The following is a 22,012-nucleotide window of genomic DNA, read 5'->3' as shown; positions in this document are numbered from 1 at the left end:
AGTGGGCAATAAGAACAAATCCGCCAACCCATCAATTCAATTAATGCATTGAGTATAATACGGTATAATACAGTACAGTCCAATACATATTCCACACGGTGCCTTCAATTTTACAGTGGGTCATAGCGCTATAGGGCTCTCAAAGCCCTGTAACTTATAAGCTTCATAGCGCATTAGCTCCTTATAACTTATAGGTGGCTTTTAGGTATGTAAAAGCCCTGAAACTAGCGCTATAACCTTCTAAAGTTATTATTAATATTTCAACCTTTTCGAAGTGAATTAAATTAATTGATTGATCTGATTTAATCGATTAATTCGATACAGTTGAATGCGTAATAGGTAGGTAAGTAAATAAAGATATACGCGTAATAGTTCAAAACGAGGGGTTTATGTGAGCCTTATTAAGGAGCCCTGGAGGTATGTAAAAGGCTATACGCTATAAACCTTATAAACTACAGGGGTTTCCAGCGCCTTGTAGTGCTATAACCCACTGTAAGATTTAGGGAAAATAGAAGCGTGGAGATATTATGGCTATAATAGCAGTGAAAATAGTTATTAATTAGTAGGTAAATACCTAATACCTAGTAGTAAAGCTTACGCTCTAATCCATGTACCTACTTTGATACAAAGGTTTAAATCATAGCTACTAGGTAAGTATGCAAGTGTTTATCAATCCTATTTATTAAATAAGTAAAATATATTCATTCGTACTTTTGCTATTTACTACTATATAATTAAACCATTTCGAACCTTTAGGGGGCAATTAAAAGTTGTATTAAATATAATGTGTCAGCCAAATTGTCGTTGTTTTAAAGTTCTATGGATAGATTTTAGGTACTGTAAGGCGCTGCATTGGAACAAATTTAGGTCACTTTAGGGGGAACTTACCTACTAGGTAAGTACCTAGGTAACCACCTAGGCAGCATGTAAGGACCCGCAACCATACCCGGACCTGCCTAGGTACCTATGTAGGTGCCTACCTTGGCTGAATTCCCCCTATTCGCATTTTTAAATATCTTCAATCTTCGCATCTTAAATCATTCTTTCTCATGAATAGACCCTAAACTTTCTCCATTATATTGTTCAACCGATTAACATTATATAGGTAAAAATAAAATTAAAAAGGAATTTAGCAGGACTTGTTTCCCTAGGTTGAAGAGTTGTATATTGCGCGCCTTTTTTTATGGCGTTAAAGTGAGGATAGTAGAGCAAGCGTACCTATAATCCTAACCCCAACCCCAACCATCGGCCTGAGAAACCCAAACTTACCTACCCACGAATGGAAGGAGATATATAGGTAAATAGTTCCGGGTATACGCAATCTTAGTAAAGGAAAATGATGACAGTAATTGTCCAAGAGGTAGGTAAGTACATTGGTACCGAATGTTTTTAAAACATTCTCATCAATTCCAAAAATATCGTGACAATAGGGGTACCCACCCACTTAGTAAATCTACAAATAAACGCATCTGCAATAACTGGGTAGATAGGTAGGTGCCCACCTAGGTATCTAATCTTAAAAAATTAGGTAACCGGGGATTGAATAAGGAATAGCTCCCAAGAGAAGATGAGAAACAATAATTACCAAAATATTACCCAAGTCTAAACAGGAAAATTGAAATCATTCGAAGGATCGTCAAAAGGTGATCACTTGAGGGTGCTCTATTTTGAGAAATTGCGGGAAATGCAGGTCGCTAGGTAGTTATGAACAAAAATTCAATAAATCTAAAGCAAAATGACTTATCAAGTTCAATACAAGCAGCGTAATGGTCGCGCCTAACGATATACTTGCCTACCTAGGCAGTAGGCAAACCGTAATCATCGTTGCAATTTTTTATCAGATCATCTTATCAGCTTGGCAGGATGCATCCATATCCGCATTCAGAACCAGAACCGGAGCGGGAGAAGGTGGGACGACCAGGTATTTACGTAAATGGGGACGAATTATACAGAGCCAGCATCGACGAAGATCGGGCGTAGGGTCTCATTAAGCAAACAAGCCGGCATTTCTCCACTATAGATAGTTATCAGATCCGAATGATTTGCGTCTAGCGACGGCAAGCTAGTTCTGTAGTTACATTCGTATATTAGGTAGAGAACGCCCAGTAAGTGCCAAGGGATCTTGGCTATTGCTAGATGAAAAATTTCTAGCCGGTTGCGGGTTGCGCTAGCCACGATGTGCCAGTCCCTACTGCTAACTTTTTTCCCTCCCGCCTTATACTAATCGCTTAGGGGCAGCCGCAGCCTTAAAGATTCGTCCCGAACGACTTGACAACATGTGTGGTTGTGATCTTCAATCTACTGTCTTGGGAGACATCGTAAATCATGGCAGTGGACAACACCGACGGTAATAGTCGGGCCAACAAGTCCACGGAAGAACCAACAGTGAGTCTTGTTTCGACTCTATTTCCTCCTACTACTTCTGACTGTTATACTCCTGGCGCAAATTCTAATTCATCGCGAGTAGAGATGGCAAAAAGCTCTTACCTTCTTCCGGCTCCTTCTCTGCACGGAACCGACATGGCTCGATGTGACTCTCATGGTCGCCGGCTTTATCTTCGCGATCGCAGCTGGTGTCCCGTATCCGCTCATCGCCATTCAATTTGGCAGGCTTGTCGATAATCTCAACGGGGCGGCGTGCGACGTACAATCGAACATCGACGCGACTGAGTATCAAGGAACTATTGCCAGTGTCCTCACACAGCTCGTAGCCATTGCAGCTGCCCAATTCGTCCTTGTTTACCTACACTCTGTCTGTTGGAACATCCAGTCCCAGCGTTTGATGCACCGACTGAGGGATCGTTACCTCCGACACCTCCTCCGCCAGGAACCTGGGTTTTTCGACAACAAACACGCTGGTGAGCTGAGTGCTCGACTAGACGAGGAGTTCACTGCCATACAAACTGGGACGAGTGAGAAGGTTGGCCGGCTTATCGGTCAACTAAGTTTCTTCGTTACTGCCTACATCGTCGCATTCATAAGGCAGCCCGTACTGGCCGGTATCCTCGTATCACTTGTTCCCGCCTTTCTGCTATTGACTGTTGCCGGAAGCTATTACTTTAAGAGATTTGCTGGTAAATCAGCGGTATCATTCGCCGCGGGTGGTTCCATCGCATCGGAAGCCCTCTCCCACATCTCCGTCGTCCAAGCATTCGGCGCTGGGCCGAGACTAGAAGCCAAGTTTTCGAGGCACATGGCACTTGCGCGCAAATTTGGTATTAAGAAGGCGCTCGTAGCCGGCGTACAGGCAGGCTTATTGTATTTCATCTCTTATAGCTCGAATGCTCTCGCGTACTGGCAAGGGAGCCGAATGATTGCCGACTCCCTGAACGGAAAAGGTAGTGCGACATTTGGTCAAATATACAGTGTCGTGTTCTTACTCGTCGATGCTTGTATAATAATTGGTGGTCTCGCTCCGTTATTCCCCATCTTTGGGGCCGCGTCTTCGGCTTATGAGCGAATAAAGGCGGACATGGACCATCGCTCGTCTATCGAATGCGATACTGGAATTAATCTGCCCTGGGATACAGCTGGTCGCATAGAATTACGCGATGTGTCCTTCTCGTACCCATCCAGACCCGAAACCTTGGCTCTGAAAAATGTGGATTTGACCTTTGAGCCTGGAAAATATACAGCAATCGTTGGCCAATCAGGGAGTGGGAAGTCTACGATCGCAGCCCTACTAGGACGACTCTACAATCCGATAGATGGCGAAATGTTTTTTGATGGAGCTGAATATAAGTCGCTAAACGTACGCAATCTACGAGGTTTTGTGAGTCTCGTCCAACAGGAATCTGAGCTTTTCGATCGCTCCATATTCGAAAACATCGCTCTTGGACTTGTAAATTCTCCTCGACCCGAACACGAGAGCCTCCGGTCTGTGGTCGCGGGAAATGAATTACAGAACTTCGTGTCTAGTTGCAAGGATGATCTATTGAACGAAGCGGCGCGCACAGGGGGGGCAATTGCGGAGGTGGCAGTCTTGGTCCAGAAAGCGGCTAACTTAGCTGACCTTTCCTTTATCGATCGTCTCGAGCAGGGCTATAGTACAAGAGTCGGTGTTGGTGGAAAGCTAGTAAGCGGTGGGCAGCGGCAACGCATCGCCCTAGCAAGAGCACTCATCCGCGACCCCAAGATATTGGTTCTCGATGAAGCAACGGCATCGCTCGACTCAGCGACTGAGAAACGAATCCAGGCGGCAATTGATCGCGTAGCCCTCGACAGCAGCCGGACCATCGTCTCTATCGCGCACCGACTCTCCACGATTAAGCACGCCGACAACGTTATCGTGATGCAAGATGGTGAAGTGGTTGAACAGGGTACCTATCACGAGCTTCTAGAGAAAGGGGGAGCTTTCACCCGCCTAGCTACGCTGCAAGGGTTAGACAAATCAACAGGAAAGACATCTTCGGAGATATCATCACTCAATACTACGGACGTGGAATCCCTGAGCGACATAAATGAAAAATCCGGGTCAATCTTGTCAGACACAACTAAAGAGGTCGAATCCGAGAAGACTGATCTGGTCCAGGTAAATATCCAAGGTGCATCGAACACAGCCGCCCCAGGAGGTATTGATGACGCTCTTCCTTCAAAGGCCATAATCTCCGGCATAAACAAACTCATCAGACCGGACTACAGCTGGTTTGTTCTGGCTGTGCCTGCTGCTGTCGTAGTTGGCTGTACATTCACCGCTATGGGTTTGATATTCGGCCACACCGTCAGTGCTCTCAGCGCCTGCAACGCCACTATATCTGACATCCTTTACTACGGTCGCTTCTTCGGGGGGCTCGTATTCATGTTGGCAGTAGTCGAGTTCTTTGCTAATTTGGGCAGCTGGTCGGCGTTCGGTCGGCTATCGGAGAATCTGGTTTATCGAATTCGTGTGCTTAGCTTCCGGACATTGATGGAGCAGAGCGTTGAGTGGCACAGCTCAGGGAGCCGACTTGGAGTTATAACAAAAGATGGTGCCTCATTAGCAGCGTTCAGCGGTAGCATCATCGCTACAACTTTCTCGATTGTGATCAATTTCTTCGTGGCTATTATTGTCAGCCATGCCTTCGCATGGAAGATCGCCATTGTAGGCCTGGCCTTGGTGCCTCTCCTACTTGCAGCAGGAATTCTTCAGGTCCGAGCCACTTCACGGCATTTGGAACGAAGCCACAAGGCATTTGTGGACGCTATAGGAATCACAGTTGAGGCGGTCAACCAAATCAAGACCATTGCAAGCTTCTCACTCGAGGACGAAGTCGTCAATAGATACCGGAGTGCTTTAGAAGGACCAAGGGCTACCATGATTCGAGAGTCCTTACACACTTGCATATATCTGTCTATCTCGACTAGCACAGGCTTCTTCATATATGCTTTGTCTTATTGGTGGGGGTCGCAGCTTATCATACGCGGCGAATACGACCAGACAAAATTCTATGTGGTCCAAGTAAGTCTTCTCGTTTCCGCTTCGCTCTGGGGTCAGATGTTTTCTCTGGCGCCCGAATTTGCTCGCGCGAAGAGTGCAGCGTCGAGGACGCTAAGTCTCATCAAACTTGGGTCCGATAAAAGGCTCGCCAAGCCTTCCGAAATTCTCGGCGCGAAGGACGATAAAGAAAATCGCGACATCGAGGCCGAAGCAGAGAGCAAGCCCTCATGGGCAAAATCAACGAGTTCCAAGGGTGTGAGTGTCGCATTCCGAGATGTCCACTTTGCCTATCCCTCCCGGCAGGACCAACCGATTCTCAGAGGCCTTTCCTTCGCGATTCAACCTGGACAATTTGTTGGGCTCGTCGGGCCCTCGGGAGCGGGCAAGTCGACAATCATGGGGCTGATCGAACGACAATACTCGCCACAAAATGGGCAAATTGAGGTTGCTGGAATAAACATCGCCGCCAACGATAGTACCAATTTCCGCGACAACATCGCAGTAGTGCCACAAGACAATGCCCTATTCAATGGAAGCATCAAGTTTAACGTCGGCCTCGGCGCCCGCCCTGGCCATGAAGCCACGGATGCCGAGATCGAAGAGGCTTGTCGTACGGCAAATATCCACGATACGATAATGGGGCTCCCACAAGGTTATGACACGGAATGTGGACCTAATGGATCACGACTTTCAGGCGGTCAACGACAGCGCCTCTCGATTGCACGCGCGTTGGTGCGCCAACCTAGCCTGTTACTTTTAGATGAGAGTACTAGCGCACTGGATGCTGAGAGCGAACGGGCGGTGCAGGTCGGGCTTGAGAAAATCGCGCGGCGAATCACGGTTATCGCCATTACACACCGCCTACATACCGTTCAGAAGGCTGACGTGATTTTCATGATCGAAGGCGGGAAGATCCTGGACAAAGGCAACCATGGAGAATTGATGGAACGTAACGAGAGCTATCGGATTAATGCTCTACAACAGATGTTGCAGTAATTTGCTGACCGCATATATATGTATAATAATAGATTCGTATTAATTGAGAAGATATCTCCAACAGCCGACTCACGAATATTGTTCTATGCGCCGGGCTATACGGGCAGATCTCCGCGTCCCGTCAACCCGGCGTGGCCTTGAAATTGGTTCTTTCGGTTTGCTTGAAACAGAAGTTGAACTTGGGGATCCTGCGCGTCGTTTCTGTGGATAGGGGGTCTCCCCACGCGCCAGTATATCGACAAAGGCAGCAATCCTTTTTTCACGTCCGGCTTGGGTCTTCATAGCGTTGAGGCGATAATAAATAAGGAAACGGTTTTGTCGCGATAGGGTGTCGTATTTCGCCTGAGCTGCAGGTACAGCTGCAACAGCAGCGAGGAATTCTGGGGGTGGTTCTGCTGTCGCTTGTCCTGCATAGGCAGCTTCCCAGCGACCATCTGCTTTTGCGATCTCGATAGCGCGACGCCCAGCCTCCGTGACACGGCCCTCTCGCTCTAGCCTAGCTATGTGCTCCACGTTACGCTTAGACCAGGAACTACGCGCTGCTCGTGGTGTGAATCGTTGTAAGTAGGACGAATCGGCGTTGCTGCCCTCGCTCTTGCGAGCTTGCCCGTCAATCCATCCATGGCATAGTGCTTCATCGAGAGCCTGTGCATAAGTGAGTGATGTCGGTAGTGTTGCGCCTTTCTTCGACAGTGTTAGCCAGATACCTTTGGAGGTGGTACCACTACAGAATAACCAATTAGACCACGCAGTTGCGTCGACAAAGGTGAGGAGCGGTAGGTCGACAGGCATGGCTTATGTCAGAACTTAATAAGCGAATTAAGATGACTAACATCGCGAAGTGACTCGGATAATAGCAGCTTAGGTAATGGATGACAACACCTGGCATCCGCGGGTGGTTAGTATTTGTAGTAGGTAGTCTCCAAGATGTTATTCATTGAATATACTACGAAAATCATCGCGTATATAGGTACATGTTCATAAGTAGATATTCAATGCGTAATAATTTTAAGGGATGTTAGATAGAAAATAGTAAGAGGAAGAAGGTTTAGATGGTGATCAAGATTACTCTTCAATTTTAGAACTAGGCAGATTGGCTTACCTCATCCGCTCTCGAAAGTCACGTGGATTCATGCTAATGCTGACTAACCAATTAACCCCTATTTCCATATTACTAATCGATCTAAACAGTCGCGAATCTCTACCATTCTCCCTAGGTAGCCATTGAGATAGATCACTTTTAACTCTTATAGGGATTTTTATAGTGCTATCACAATTCCAATATGTCGTAATATTTCTTATACCTAGGTACTAAGTAGAACTTAAGATGAGGAATAGAAAAAGATCGGCCCTTCTCAAGCCAGCCATAAATCTCTACCCCTGCCCTACGAAGCATCCGCGTTGTTAATAACTACCTATCTCAATAGAAAATTATCCTCTTACCATATCATCACTTAAGGTCAACTAAGAACTCTTCCCACAATCTATCATTAGCAAAATCGAAGAATGGCGCCATGTAGTCCTGGTCTGATACTGTGACTTCCGCTCCGATTCCAGACGGAGCATTCCTATATGCAAAAGGGGGTTCTTCCGCCCCCCCCCTTCTGGAGTAATCCTAGCAGTAGCCCGTATTCTAAAAGTTCGCATCAGCCCAGCAACCTGAGCAAATAAGTTATCATTAGCCTTCCATATTCGCGGCCTGCCTGCTCTAGTAGTTCGGCAGTACGGTCGATCACCGTATGTAGGTCTACCGTATCACGAACAGCTTTGTGATCCCACGCCGGATTCTCTAGCGTAGATAAACGGTAATGAATCACAATATACCGCGCCTGCTGGGCCCAGAAAGGGAACGAAAGAGGTGAAAGTTCCAATGGTGACAAGGTGAAGGATATATCTGGCCATGATTTAATCACATTGAAAGATCGCCATAAACATTCCAAACGTTGGAACCCGGATATGTGGCTGTTTTCACTAACGTGAGGCATAATCAGAAGGAGCGCATTGGAGTTTGCGGTGTGTGCTGCTTCATTTATGCAGAGATTGACATAATGTACTTGTGCCAGTAGGATATATATTATTTAGAGAGTAGTTAATGTATGAGTGTTCAAGATGTGCCCTGATAAGACTTTCAAAGATTCCAATTTCAGTATTAGGTCTGACTTACTAGGTATGTAATTCAACACTAGGCAATATTGAAACTCTGAGCTCCTGCAATTGACCCTACAGCGCATTGAAATAGATAGATGATGGAAGAGGTGCTGCAATTGAATTAGAGTAATTTGCTTCTTGCTGTTCTCGAAGATGCACTGTTCTCCGAGCGAGCAACTGTAGGCGAACTTGTAGTGCAAATCCTTCGTCGGTAGAAGATTCTTTGTTGGACTAAATTGCACGAAGCCCTTCCTCCATCTGAGATGTCCAGCACATGGACGAAAAGGGGTCAAGGAAGAGACACGGAATCTACGGAACTAAAATCCCAATTGATCTTTAGTCCGTATCTACATCATCGAAGTTTAACCACTAAAACACGACAGCATCCATCTTTTTCTCGACATAACCGGTCGGCCCGGAGGAGCGGTAAGGGGACTCCGCCGACCTCCATTGATCCTCTAGGTTTCAACTCCGACCATCTTCGATAGCACGCTTATCGTAGAAAACTATGTAGGCGCTGAGCTTATACATACCTTGAGAATATGTACCATATCTAGTAGGCGAACCGATCAGAATAATGCAGCCAGGGCCAGCCAATTTGAGCCTAGTGAAATATAGTTTGGTGATTGTGGCTGCAGGCCTAAGAATGCCCACTAAGTCCGACATATCCGACCTGGCTGGTACTTGTGAATACCTCCATAGGTAATCTGTAGCTCGAGATAAAGCGACGGCTTGTGGCGCATTAGCCATGATCTGACTCCTGCTGCAAGCCGTAGATATGCATCATTGCGGCATATGTATTATGTCGCAAGGTTGATGCCATATACACTACTGGGTGTATGTGTAACGGCGCCATGTTGGTGGCGCGCCAACTAAACGGGTCGTTTGCAGTATGGCGGCACGAAACCAAAAACTTGTGAGACACACGTCATGTCCTACCCCAGTATCTACCAACCTAGCTGCCTAGGTAGATAGGGATCGCATACCCGCTGTCGGAGTACCTATGATTGGTAAAGCGAAGTTTGGATTGCCAAAGAAGGACATCAATGATCAACCCTCTTATCGACCTCTGGATTAGAAAGAAGTGAAGATGAAGAATAAAAATAAGGTTCTTTGTTTAACAACGCGAAAGGAAAATGTGGGGAATTATAACGTGATCAGGTGACCACCTAGAACCCGACCGACGCTATTATTATCTAGATCAAACAAGGTAGGTACTTACTCTTCCACCTTTTCATTTTATACCCTTGTAAGCAAGATAGCCAGAATAGCATCAATGAGATGCTCAATGGTAAGATGGGGAAAGTATAAATGGCATGTATCATATAATAGACTTAACAATTGAGCTACAATAACACAACCATTTTCTTCGCCGACACCCCTTTCTTCTGCAGATCCATTGGCCCTTGGATCTTTTCAAGCCCCCTTCCACCACCAAAGCCTCCGGTGCAGGGATGAACTATCGCACCTCCAACGCCTTCGGCAAGAAGTCACGGAACACCAAACGACTACCCACATTATCAGGTTGACAGATATCCTCACCCTCGACGAACTTAGTCCGCACGCCCGTGAAGCAAGACACGAGCGCCCTCTGCGCAAACCAGAGAACCAAGCCTCCCAGGCGGAACTATAGATCCGGCGAAAGCAATAAACTTGTTATTAACAGACCCGCCCAATCGACGCAATACCTTAGTACAATCCTCAGCAACTCCATCTCCGACGACGAAAGCTCCAGCCACCGTCTTCATCCCCTATAGCGCAGCGACCATATCGTCCACTACGGTAGCGCTGTGGTAGTCGAATACTTTTGTAGCTCCCAATTTCTCGACGTAGGCGAAGTTCTTAGGCGACGCTGTTGAGTAGACCTGGTACCCGGCTGAAACAGCAAGCTGTACGGCGTTGCTTCCGACGCTAGATGCGCCGCCTGCGACGATTACGGCTTTGTTGGCGTTAGGTGGGGTAGCTGGAACCGTAGGTGGGTCTAGCACTAGGAAGTCTTGGTGGAAGAGTCCGCAGGCCGCGGTCAATAGCGCCAAAGGCAATACAACCGCCTCCTGGTATGGCATGAAGTCCGGGATTGCGGCCGCCAGATGCTCACGTATGAGCGTGTAGTGTTGGCAGGCCCTTTCAGCCGGATTATTAGACGTAGGGGCACAAGCGGCTGCTTGGCCTATTACGCGGTTTCTGATTTGGAATGTCTTTACGTCCGGGCCGACCTCAACTACTTCCCCAGCTACGTCGCCCCCGAGAATAAAGGGATACTTGATGTAACTCAATATCGCATTGCCGGCTGACTACTTGATCCAGTCAACGGGGTTAATCGCCACGGCGTAGTTTCTGATCACAATCTCGCCCGCCTTCGGTGGCGTGTAAGAAGCCGATCCGATCTGGAGGGGTTTCACACACTTATCAGGCAGCTATGCTGCATAATTTTCAGAAGACTTGTTTTCAAGGCGGGGTTTCGTGTCACAGATGTAATGTCGAACAGGGAAGAAATCACACAGCCTGTAAGTTAGTTATTTCATTGTCACTCCGTTTCGTATCTTCAGATGAGAATTTCTTGCCAACGGTTTTAAATCAATCGGACTTGGGATGGAGATGAAGTAATGGCGACCAGAACTCGGAGTCCGTTCTTGAGGTTGAACCTCGGTAGGTAGGTACGGAGTACGGAGGTGAGCCCGTTCCTCTTTCCTATCTCAGTAGTTCCCGCAACCAGAAAGAGCACCATAGAAGGTAATAGGCTTAGGTACCTACCAAGTATCCATTAAAATATCTTCATTAGAACTTACCTACGTACCTAGGTATAAATTGCATAGCAAAAGCCTCGACACATCAAATTACAATACCTACCTCTTGTCTCATCCATTTAATTGAGATAATTATAATATGGGAGCGGATAAAGCATCAGCTTACCAAATCTAGTAGGGATACATAAATGGCTAGGAGAACACCTTACTTTGCACAACCCACACTCTGAGACATTTGAATGAGGAGGGCGACCGATAATCCGAGCCTGTCGAGTCCACTAAAGCAAGGTTGTGGCGTTCAACAACCGAGACATCGTTCCTCTTCAATTCCTCTACTCGACAGCATTCCTCTGTTCGATATCGTTAGTGTCCTGTGGCGGTGGGTTGGTACCTATATTAGACGCTGCCGGCAGATCATGTCCACGCGAAGCTATTCATTAATCGGGCTATTTTGAGCCAGCCTTGAGATGACGGAGTGGCCGAGGTGCCGCTCTCTGTGGAGGCCTTTGATTAGATATGAGAAGGTGGAAGAAATTGATGAGAAATAAGAGGTGTGGCAGGTATGCATAGAATAGAAGAAATCGGTTATAATAAAATTGTATGATTGATATTCCTAAATCGCTAATAGTAGGTAGCTAGGGCCGCGATGCTTAGCTGTAGACAACTACCAGGACTCTGTGAGCAACCACCTCCTGGTTTATCGTTACATTATTGTAAAGCCTCACGCAATTTCTGCGGCACTGACATTTTTACTAGCCTGTGAAGAATGCCGACGGCGGAAAGCACGATGTGACCGCGTACGACCCCATTGTGGTACCTGCGTTGAAATAGGCATTGAGTGCATCGTTAACGACAAGAGGCCACGACGGGGACCGAAGAAGGGACAACTTAAAGCATTGAGATATAGGGTTGGTAAGTCTTCACTGCGCCAATAGCCGAAGCCGAATAGGCAGCTTCATATTGATAGTTGTGAACCATGGAATTATTGCTCTAATCATACACGTTCGCGCGTAGGAATACTTGAGCGCCAACTCAAGGACCAGCTGAATAATAACCTTGCACCTCCTGCAGTTGAAATCGATTGCGAGCCCATGGAGACAGTCGCCATAGTATCAGAGTCGGCGGTGTTAGATGATATCGAGCAAGATATAAGTATGAGTACCTATGAATATAAAGACAGGCAAAAGTTATGTTATACCATTAACACTTATATCTACCTATAGTTCACAATCTTATTCCCAACACCGCGGAATGGCATGATACCGGAATGACGACCACTGGAATCGCGGCACCAAGTGTAGATCTAGATTTCAATGCAATGGATGCTACCGAAGGCTTAGACATCTCTGACTTGGTATGGGCGGATTTGTATGTCTCTCCTATCGTCATTTGCCCAGTTTACTAACATCTAACCTAATGAAAACTACAGAGACCTACTCTATTTTGATCGAGTACACCCAGTTCTGCCGATAATACATAAACGGCGTTGTTTCGCGTGGTCTAACGAAGAAGTCCTCACTCCCGCCCGCCTCTCCTTGCGATTAGCTATGGGGGCTCTCGCTGCTGCCTTGTCAACTCAGTTCCCTGGTCTCAGTAATATTCTATACACCTCAACGCGCCGTATACTAGAGACCTCACACAATACTGAGCAAGACCCGTCATCGACGGCGGGACATGTCCCCTTAGAGGAGATCCAAGCATGGCTACTCGTTGCCCATTATGAACTCATGTGCGTACACGAAAACCGAGCTATGATCACAGCCGGACGTGCTTTCCGCCTGGTCCAACTGTCACGATTACACGATATCGATATCATAGACATATCACCCGTCAATATTATAGAAACACCATCTACGCCTACTTCTCTCGCCCAAGACGAGAGTTTTGGTATAGTAGAGGAGAGAAGACGGACATTTTGGCTGGCATTTTCTTTAGACCGCTTTCTCAGCACACGTAACCAATGGCCGTTAACACTACATGAAGAAATAGTGAGTTCCCCCATATCTACCTAGGTACCTAGGTATGTTCGGGCTAATATCAATGATGTGTTAGATCCGCTCCCGTCTACCATCCCCCGAGACACATTTCCAAAACAATATGCCAGTTCAGGTGGATTTTCTACCAGACATCCTAACAAATAGCGATCGGGGTGTCCACTCATCATTTACAGAGTGTATCATATTGGCAACCCTCTATGGGCGTTGTATGGAACATCGGCGGCTGTCGCTTGCATCCTCTCTTTCTACCAATAAGTCACACGAATTTTGGACACGTCACGAACGACTCGCTTCTATTTTGGAGAAACAGGTCCAGATACTAATCTGTTACCCAGCAAATATGTTAAATCTCGACAATCGCAACCCCATGCTAACCTTTTCCCAAATACTGGTCCACAGCGCGATAATCCATCTTTGCATCACTATTGAGATCTATCCTGCTGGAATATTAGGTGGCTGGAAGTCTACGCCCTGTACTTAAAGGGTATATATGTACTGTCTACGAACCATTACTTAGAACTAGTAACTTAACCAATTAATTAATATTTATAATACTCATAATTTGCATTTATTTCAATAGGTTATAAGCCTAGAAGTTTTTAACTATTAATTAAAAACCTTTATTATTATAATAAAATTCCCGAATTAATAAAAAAGTATAAATATAAAATATTAAAAAATAATTATTATAATTTTTATTACGTAAAAAATTCGAAAAAATATAAGTCATTATTATATTTATTAAACACTTATATAATATTTAAAGAAAATTTATAATAATTTTATTATAATATAATATATTAAAACGCCGGTAAGTTTTAAAGTTTAATTAATAAAATTATATTTTAAAGTTTAAATAATAAAAAGTTTATTAAAACGAGTTGTAAACATTAATAAAAATTACGAAATTACGGTATTAAATTATAAACTTTAACGTACTTAAAATTTTAAACCGTAAATTTTAATAAAACCACGGAATGTTTTAAACATTAAAACCACTCACGTAATACGGCGTTTTATTAAAACTTAATAACGTTAAAATTAATTAAAATAATATTAATATTAATAAAATAAATTTATTACGATATTTTTAAATAATTTTTTAATAAATTTTAAAATTATTATTTAATAAAATTATTATTATTTTATTCCGGTTTTTTAAATAATAAAAGAAAATAAATAAATATAGCGATAACGTTAAAATTAATAAAGAATTTAAAATATAACTTTCGAAAAAAATTAATTTAAAAACTACTTTTTATTAAATTTTTTAACGAAATAAATTTTTTTTACTTTATTCGTTAAATTAAAAAGTTAAAAAATAATTATTTAAATTTTTTTAAAAAAAAAAATTATTTTTTAAATTTCGATTATTTACTTATTTTACGCTTTTTCGAATTTAAATTACTTTTTTTTAACGAAATTATATTACTTTCACTTATTAAAAACTTTAAAATTAACTATTTCGATTTTAAAGTTATTACTTTTTTATTTTCGTTAAACTTATTCGAAGAATTTTTTTTAAAAAAAAACACTTTTAATTTAAATAAAAATATTAATATAATTTTACATATTAAATTTCCGGGATTTATAACGATTTTAATCCGTTTTAAAACCGAGTTTAATTTACGTTTTATCGTAAAATTTTCTTAATTATTTAAACTTTTAAAACGATTTAATAATATTTAATAATAATAAAATTATTAAATTTATAATGGAAAAAATAATTACTTTACATTTCTTAAATAAATGGATTTAATTTAACCGGGAAATTTTTAACTTTTTAAAAATCTTCGGGTACGAAAAATTACTCCTTAACGAAATAAAAACGGAACTTTTAATAACGGAATATTTTGATTTTATAAAGTTAACGGTTAACGAATTAAAAAAAAAAATAAAAGTTTAAAACGATAAAAACGATAAATGTATAAACATTATTAAATATAAATTAAAAGAAAACCTTAAAAATATAATTAAAAATTATAAAATTATTTCCATTATATAATAAACCTTAGAAAAAGAATATAAACTTAAAAGAAATGTTATTTTTTAAAATTTAATTTATTAATAAAAATACGTTATTTTAAAGTTTAAAAAAATTATTATTATTTTTTTAATTAAATTACGTTAAATATAAAGTGATTTTAAAAAACTTAACGAAACTTGTGTAATTTTTAAATTTTATTTAATTAATAAATTCTTTTATTTATTTAGTTTTAATTATAATATTTTTTTAACTTTTTTTTTTTAAAATTATAATATTATTTTTAAATGAAATAAAAACGGGATTATTAAAAAAGTTATTATTATTATTAATAACGTTATTAAGTTTATTTAATATAAAAAATAAAGCTTAAAAATTCGAAATTAAAACGAAAAATATGTTTTTTTTTCCGTTAAAAATAATAAACGGAAAATTAAAACTATTTATACTTATTATATAAAAGTTAAACGTAAAATCACGTTTTATAAATTTAAAAAATGTTATTTTAAATATTTTAATTAAACATTTAAAAACTAAAAAAATAAATGTTAAAAAACCTCGAAAACATTAATTATAATAAGTTTTATTATTATTAAACTTAATAAACCGGGCGTATACGTAATAACTTTTTTAATTTTTAAACTTTTTAACGATAATAAATTAATTACTTTCGTAAAACTTAATATATTTTTATAAATTTTTAATGGATGTTTTTTCGGAAAAAACTTTATTATATAATTTATATTAAATTTATTAACGAATAATATAACTTTTAAGCTTATTAACGTTATTATTTAACTTATTTTAAAAAATATTTTAAAACATTTAATATTAAAAGTTATTTTAAAATTATTTAAATTTATGGCATTTTTTCGGGAAAAAAAAAACGAAATAGTTAAATTATTAAAAAAAATTATAATATTAAATAACGAATATAATTAAATTATTTATTGTAATTAAAATTTATTTATTAAATTCGATTTTTACATTAAATTATTAATAATTAAAATTAAAGGGAAAATAATAAAAGTGGATTATTAAAAAACGGCCGTATTTCGAATTATTATAAATAATAAACTTAAAAATGTGAAAATTACAATTATTATTTATTATTTTAATGTAGCTTGTAATTTTTTTTTAATTTTTTAACTCGTTTAAAAAAGTGTTAAATTTTTATTTAAAAAAAATATAACTTACGAGGTAATAAAGGAAAACATTTTTTTAATTATTTTAATAAAAGGTAACGTATATATAATAAATTAAAAAAATAACGATATTAATTTAATAAGTTTTAACGTGGCATTTTACTTTTATTCGATTTTTAATTTTTTATTAAAAGTTTAATATAAATAAATAAAATATTTAAATAACTAAAACCTAAAAAAATTAATAAAAATGTTTATAAATATTATTTATTAAAACGAACATTACTTATACGAATAATGTATATAAAGTACGATAAAAAAAAATCGTATAAAAATAACTTTTAAAAAGATATTTATAAATTAAAATTTTTACATTTAAACGAAATTAAAATATTTATTAATATTAAAAATTATAACGATTATAAAAAATAACTTGTTATAATTTATAACTTTTTTTACATAAATTAAATAATTTCTTTATAATAATTAAAAGATTAATTATTAATTTTTAAAGAATTTTTAAATCGTTAAGAAAAGTTTAAAAAACGTTACTATTTAATTATTTTAAATAAGTTAAGATTTTATATTAATTATAAGTTTTAATAATATTATCGTTAAAAAAAAATAATTATATATTATTTCATTATAAATTAACATTAATAAAATAACGTTTTAAAAAATATTATTAATAAATTTAAAAATAAAACTCGAATTATATTTATATAAATTTAAAATAATGGCGTTTTTAATAAATATTAATTTATTATTATTAATATAATAATTTACATTATAAATAAATCTTTTAATTACTCGTTAAATAAAACTTTTTATAAAGTTTAATACGGTAATTTATTTAATTTAATATATATAATTATAATAAATTTAAACGGTTATTATTTTTTAAATAAAAAAGTAAACATATTAAAAAAACGGACGGTAAATTATAAAATGTTTAATTACGAAAATAATAACGTAAATTATAAAATTTTACGTTTAAATAATAACATTATAACGAACGTTAATAACGTAATGTTTAAAAAAAATTACTTATATATTTTTATAAGTAACTTTATAACGTTAAAAAAACGTTAAAAGTTAAAATTTTTTTTATTTTAATTTATAATAATTCGATATAAAAAAATAAACTTACTTTATAAACATTTTATATAAGAAATCTTTTAAAACCGTAATCGTGAATTATTTTTTAAAGTCGATAAATTTTTTAATAATTTAAAATTAAAATTTATTATTCCGGTTTTAACCGTTTCGGCATTAATTAACCCGGGCTTAATAAATTTAAAACCCGATTTAAATTTTAATTTAAAATTTAATTTCATTTTTAATTTTACTTTTAATTTAACATTTAACTTTATTTTAATTATAACGTTTATAACTTTAAACTTATTAAAATAAAAAATTTTTATTAAAAACGAAATAAAAATCTTAAGTTTTTTTATATTATAATCATTAATTTATAATTTTAAACTTTACACTTAATACATTTAATTTATTAAATATTAATTAAAAGTTATTTTAATTTTTTATATAATAATAATAACGTTTTATATAATAAATTTATTATTTATAATAATAAAACTTAAAAATTATAAGTAAACTTTATTAAACTTTAAAAAATTCGAATGAAAAAAAGTTATAAATTTAAAATATAAATTATTAATTAATAATTAAACTTAAGTATTTTATGAATTTTTTAAAAGGAAAAATTTTTCTTTAAATAATAAATTTACAAAGTAAAATAAAACTTTAACGGTAAAATTACACGTTATAAAATTAAATAAATAATTAAAAAATTCGAATAAATAAAAAAATTAAATTTTACGAATATTTTCGCTTTAATAATAAAATTTATAAATTATAAAGTAATTTTCGTTATAATTATTACTTTAAACTTTAAACTAAAATAAATAAACGTTGTTATTATTTTTTTTTACGAAAAAATAAGCGAAAATATTTATATGGAATAACCCTTAAGTTTTAATAATGAAATACGAAAAATTTACAAGTTAAATAAAATATTATATAATTTAAAATAAACCTTTAAAATTTAATATAATACTTTATTTAAATATTTTAAAACTTTAAATTTTTTATTTTTCGAATTAAATATTAAAGTTTTTATTAAAAATTATATATATATCGTTATTTACGTTAATAACTTTTTAATTATTAAATTTAATAAAAAAAAAATAATTAATTTTAAAAAAAAATTAACCGATAAATTTAAAATAATAAACTTAAAATTTTACATTTATTACTTAAAAATAATTATAAAAAAAGACCGCATTAATAAAATAATTACGTTAAACTAAAAAGTTTATTTAAAACGAATTATTAAAGAATTTAAGTAGTAAAATATTAATTTACATGTAACTTTTATCGAAATTAAAAAAATATTTAAACTTTTAAATAATTATAAAGCTTTTTTAATAAACGTTAAATAATACGTTAAAGTTATAAAATATTTAATATACGTTATAATAAATATTAAACTTAATATCGTTTATATTATTTCTTATTTAAATCGATATATAAAAAATTCCACCATAATTTATTTAACCGCCGTTTAAAAAGTTTTAAAATATTTAAAAAAAACCTTTAATTATAAGTTAATTTATTAAAGTAAACTTAAGGATTTTATAAAATAAACGGACGTAAATTACGTTAATTATATTTAAAACCGTAAATTTATTTTAAAATATATTTTTAACGTTAATAATAATATTATAAGTTAATTTTTTAAATATTAATTTATAATAATTACGTTTATTTATAAATTAAAATTTAAAAGCATAATAAACGCCACGAAGGAAATTATATAATTACGAGTTTTATTAAATAAGTTTAATAAAAATAAAAAAATTTTAAAAATTATTATAATTTAAAAAAATAATTAAAAAGCTTTAATATTTATAAAAAATCCTTAATTTTATATTTAAATTAAATATATTAAAATTAATATTTACTTCGTATAGAAAAGGTAAATTATTAAAAAAGTTAATTTTCGATACGTTAATATATAAAATTAAATAACGGATAAATTTACGAAACCATTCCTTAAAAATGCTTTTATACGTTTTAAAAATGCTTTAAGTTTACGTTTATAAAACGAAATAAAAGAAAAAAGTTTATTAATTTTAATTTTTTCGTTTTAAATAATTATTTACTTTAATTAAATTAATTATAAATTTTTTATAAAATACACGCCACGAAATAATAAAAATTTTATAAAATAATAAAAACATTATAAATAATGAAAACTTTAAGAATTTTTAAAAGAAAAAAATGTTATAAAATAAAAAATTATATAATAAAAATTAATAAACATAAATCCCTTCGTATAATTTAAATAAAAATATTAAAATATTAAATAATTAAAAGTTTACGCTTTATATTTAAAAAGTATATATATATTATTTACGAACCACTACTTAAAACTAGTAACTTAACTAATTAATTAATACTTATAATACTTATAACCTGCATTTATTTCAACATATCCTTGGCAAGATGCAAATTATCAGGTGATGGCGAGAGCGTACGAAGAACGTGCATGTCAAGCAGCAACAGAGATAGCGCACCAAGTTAAGACCATGCCTAAATTGTGCTACTTCAAGGTGATTACGTTAATCCATGAACTATCGCTTAACTAACCCCAGTGTAGGCTCATCCTTTCCTACCAAATGCTCTTTCAGATGCTGCTACATTTCTCATGGCACGTACTAAGACACATATTAAGAGCGATGAAGTTGAGGAATTATTAAGTGCCTTGAGGAATCTAAAGGATATCAATAATTTGGCCCGGGATCTTCTGGTTAAACTAGAAAAGGACAACGTGCATAGTATACCAGGATTGCCTTTTCCCGCACCAATAGGACATCCTGAAGGTTACAATACGTAAATGTCAATCCGAGAGAGAAAAACACACACTAGATTCAGATTTCACAGAGCGATCGAGCGAATAGTTTAAAGTAGCCATTCAACAATATGTCATGCTGCTGGTAGTGAACATCGAGTCTCACGAAACTACCTGCTGCCATACTCCATATAAGGATTATTGTAAATGTCCTTAATTTTAGCCCCTTCGAAGAAGCAGAGACACGTAACAGTGTTCCTTCCAGTATCATCCCTTCCAAGCTGCTCGCACGTAGTATCCAGATTCAGTGTTTTTTGCCCACTGACACGACCGAATGCATCCCTAGGCTGTCTCCCAATTTCTACGTTGTCAGTCTGAAGCAAGCGGATGCACTATCAAGTTTCGTACCATATTTTCTTTTGACAGCTCAGTGGGTTTCCCCGTCAAGTACCCTAAATTCAATAGATCCGTCACCATTAAACGTTACCTAAATGTAGAAGCAAAGAGTGTTTCTGACGAGCAGGCAATTGAGGCTTGTCATGGTCTGTAAGTGAAGCCACTGATTTACTAGGTAGGTAGATTTTCAGGGGGAGAGTTAAGTCTCGGGGTGCTCGAACTCCCTATCCGCAACATATTCCCATAAAGTCATTACCTTAATTCAACCCTAGACGGATTGTAAACGATTTGATTCTGACCGCATTTCCAAACAACCAGGTAAACAATCCTTGAGGCAACATTTCCTCTTTTCTTCGTATTTAGGATCATCATCCATACGAAAAGTAAAAGCTAACTTCACATGGCCTAGTGTATTTGAGAGGCGACTTGTTAATATTAAATTTCCCACGGCGACGACGAGTGCGTAAATATCTAATACACGTCCGGAATCTCCCTGATCCGATATACTTACCTACATAAGACAGGAATGGAGCCATGATTAACTAGACACATATTTAGTTGGTGTTGACTAGTCCCGTTTTGATTCAAATAGTATCTACGACCATCATTTACATAAAGGGACCTCGACTACATAAAGGAGAATTTATTAAATTAATGCATGTGATTAATTTCCCGATACATTTACCTTTTTCACCACACATTTTGATATCATAGCATGGCTGTTTGCTCTGATAAAGACGTTCCATGCTACATCCCTCTCATGAAACTTGTAGCGAAGATACCAGTTTCTATCTGTCACACGATGATTGGGAAAATATTCGTGCATGGCTCGGTAAGAGGTCTACTCGGGCCGTAGTTGGTATGGTTCGGACCGTTAGAGCTCGGACCGTTAATAGGGGATGAACTGTTTAGAATATGTTCTAGGGCAGCGTATATAGACCAAAAGATCGACCTAATTGTAAATCATCATCCTAGATAGGTACCTGGTAGTTAGGTCTAGAGCTTCTTACATCCCTAGTAGGTACCTAATAGCATCGTTGTTATAGCATCTACAAGGACCGCATTGCGACACTTTTGAAGAGCCGCAAACGAATCGCACCACATTCGAAAGAGTAATCATAGTCTGGTTGCTAGACAATGCCAGCATTTAGAGTGTTATACCGTGATAACATTCCCAATGAGGAAGAGGTCTGTGGGGAACTCGAGCATAAACCCCTAAATATAACGACCCGTGAAATTGGTAAATTCACGAAAAAATAATCCTCGTTTACAAGGTCAGGGGGATGACTAAGTCCGTGACGAAGCCCTT

The 22,012-nt window shown here is 36.7% G+C and overlaps 4 protein-coding genes across 4 annotated transcripts; 2 read left to right on the top strand and 2 right to left on the bottom strand.

Annotated features, from left to right (window-relative positions):
* Positions 1-2,325: 2,325 nt before the first annotated feature.
* On the top strand, positions 2,326-6,412 carry GGS22DRAFT_184098 (leptomycin B resistance protein pmd1; the record flags this gene model as incomplete). Its single annotated transcript, XM_047964154.1, has 2 exons — positions 2,326-2,385; positions 2,468-6,412. The coding sequence occupies 2 exons, from the start codon at positions 2,326-2,328 to the stop codon at positions 6,410-6,412; spliced, it is 4,005 nt and encodes a 1,334-aa protein (XP_047824587.1).
* A 34-nt stretch (positions 6,413-6,446) lies between these two features.
* GGS22DRAFT_17992 (uncharacterized protein) lies at positions 6,447-7,446 on the bottom strand. Its single transcript, XM_047963721.1, has one exon. The coding sequence runs from the start codon at positions 7,202-7,204 to the stop codon at positions 6,482-6,484; it is 723 nt and encodes a 240-aa protein (XP_047824586.1). The 5' UTR covers positions 7,205-7,446; the 3' UTR covers positions 6,447-6,481.
* A 2,865-nt stretch (positions 7,447-10,311) lies between these two features.
* On the bottom strand, positions 10,312-11,542 carry GGS22DRAFT_184096 (uncharacterized protein; the record flags this gene model as incomplete). Its single annotated transcript, XM_047964153.1, has 2 exons — positions 10,312-10,854; positions 11,531-11,542. 2 exons carry the CDS (start codon positions 11,540-11,542, stop codon positions 10,312-10,314), a joined length of 555 nt encoding a protein of 184 aa, XP_047824585.1.
* Positions 11,543-11,953: 411 nt separating this feature from the next.
* On the top strand, positions 11,954-13,811 carry GGS22DRAFT_194647 (uncharacterized protein; the record flags this gene model as incomplete). Its single annotated transcript, XM_047965532.1, has 6 exons — positions 11,954-11,984; positions 12,064-12,219; positions 12,322-12,459; positions 12,531-12,675; positions 12,737-13,295; positions 13,360-13,811. The coding sequence occupies 6 exons, from the start codon at positions 11,954-11,956 to the stop codon at positions 13,783-13,785; spliced, it is 1,455 nt and encodes a 484-aa protein (XP_047824584.1). The 3' UTR covers positions 13,786-13,811.
* Between the last annotated feature and the right edge of the window lie 8,201 nt (positions 13,812-22,012).

The sequence above is a fragment of the Annulohypoxylon maeteangense genome (genome assembly GCF_022496945.1).
Source record: "Annulohypoxylon maeteangense strain CBS 123835 unplaced genomic scaffold GGS22scaffold_1, whole genome shotgun sequence".
In the NCBI taxonomy this organism is placed as follows: Eukaryota; Fungi; Ascomycota; class Sordariomycetes; order Xylariales; family Hypoxylaceae; genus Annulohypoxylon; species Annulohypoxylon maeteangense.
The sequence above is the reverse complement of the archived record's forward strand: the minus strand, read 5'-3'. Positions and strand labels throughout refer to the sequence as shown.

Bases quoted from the DNA above. Each gene is read 5' to 3' on its own strand.
- GGS22DRAFT_17992 (XM_047963721.1), bottom strand. From the start codon at position 7,204: ATGCCTGTCGACCTACCGCTCCTCACCTTTGTCGACGCAACTGCGTGG.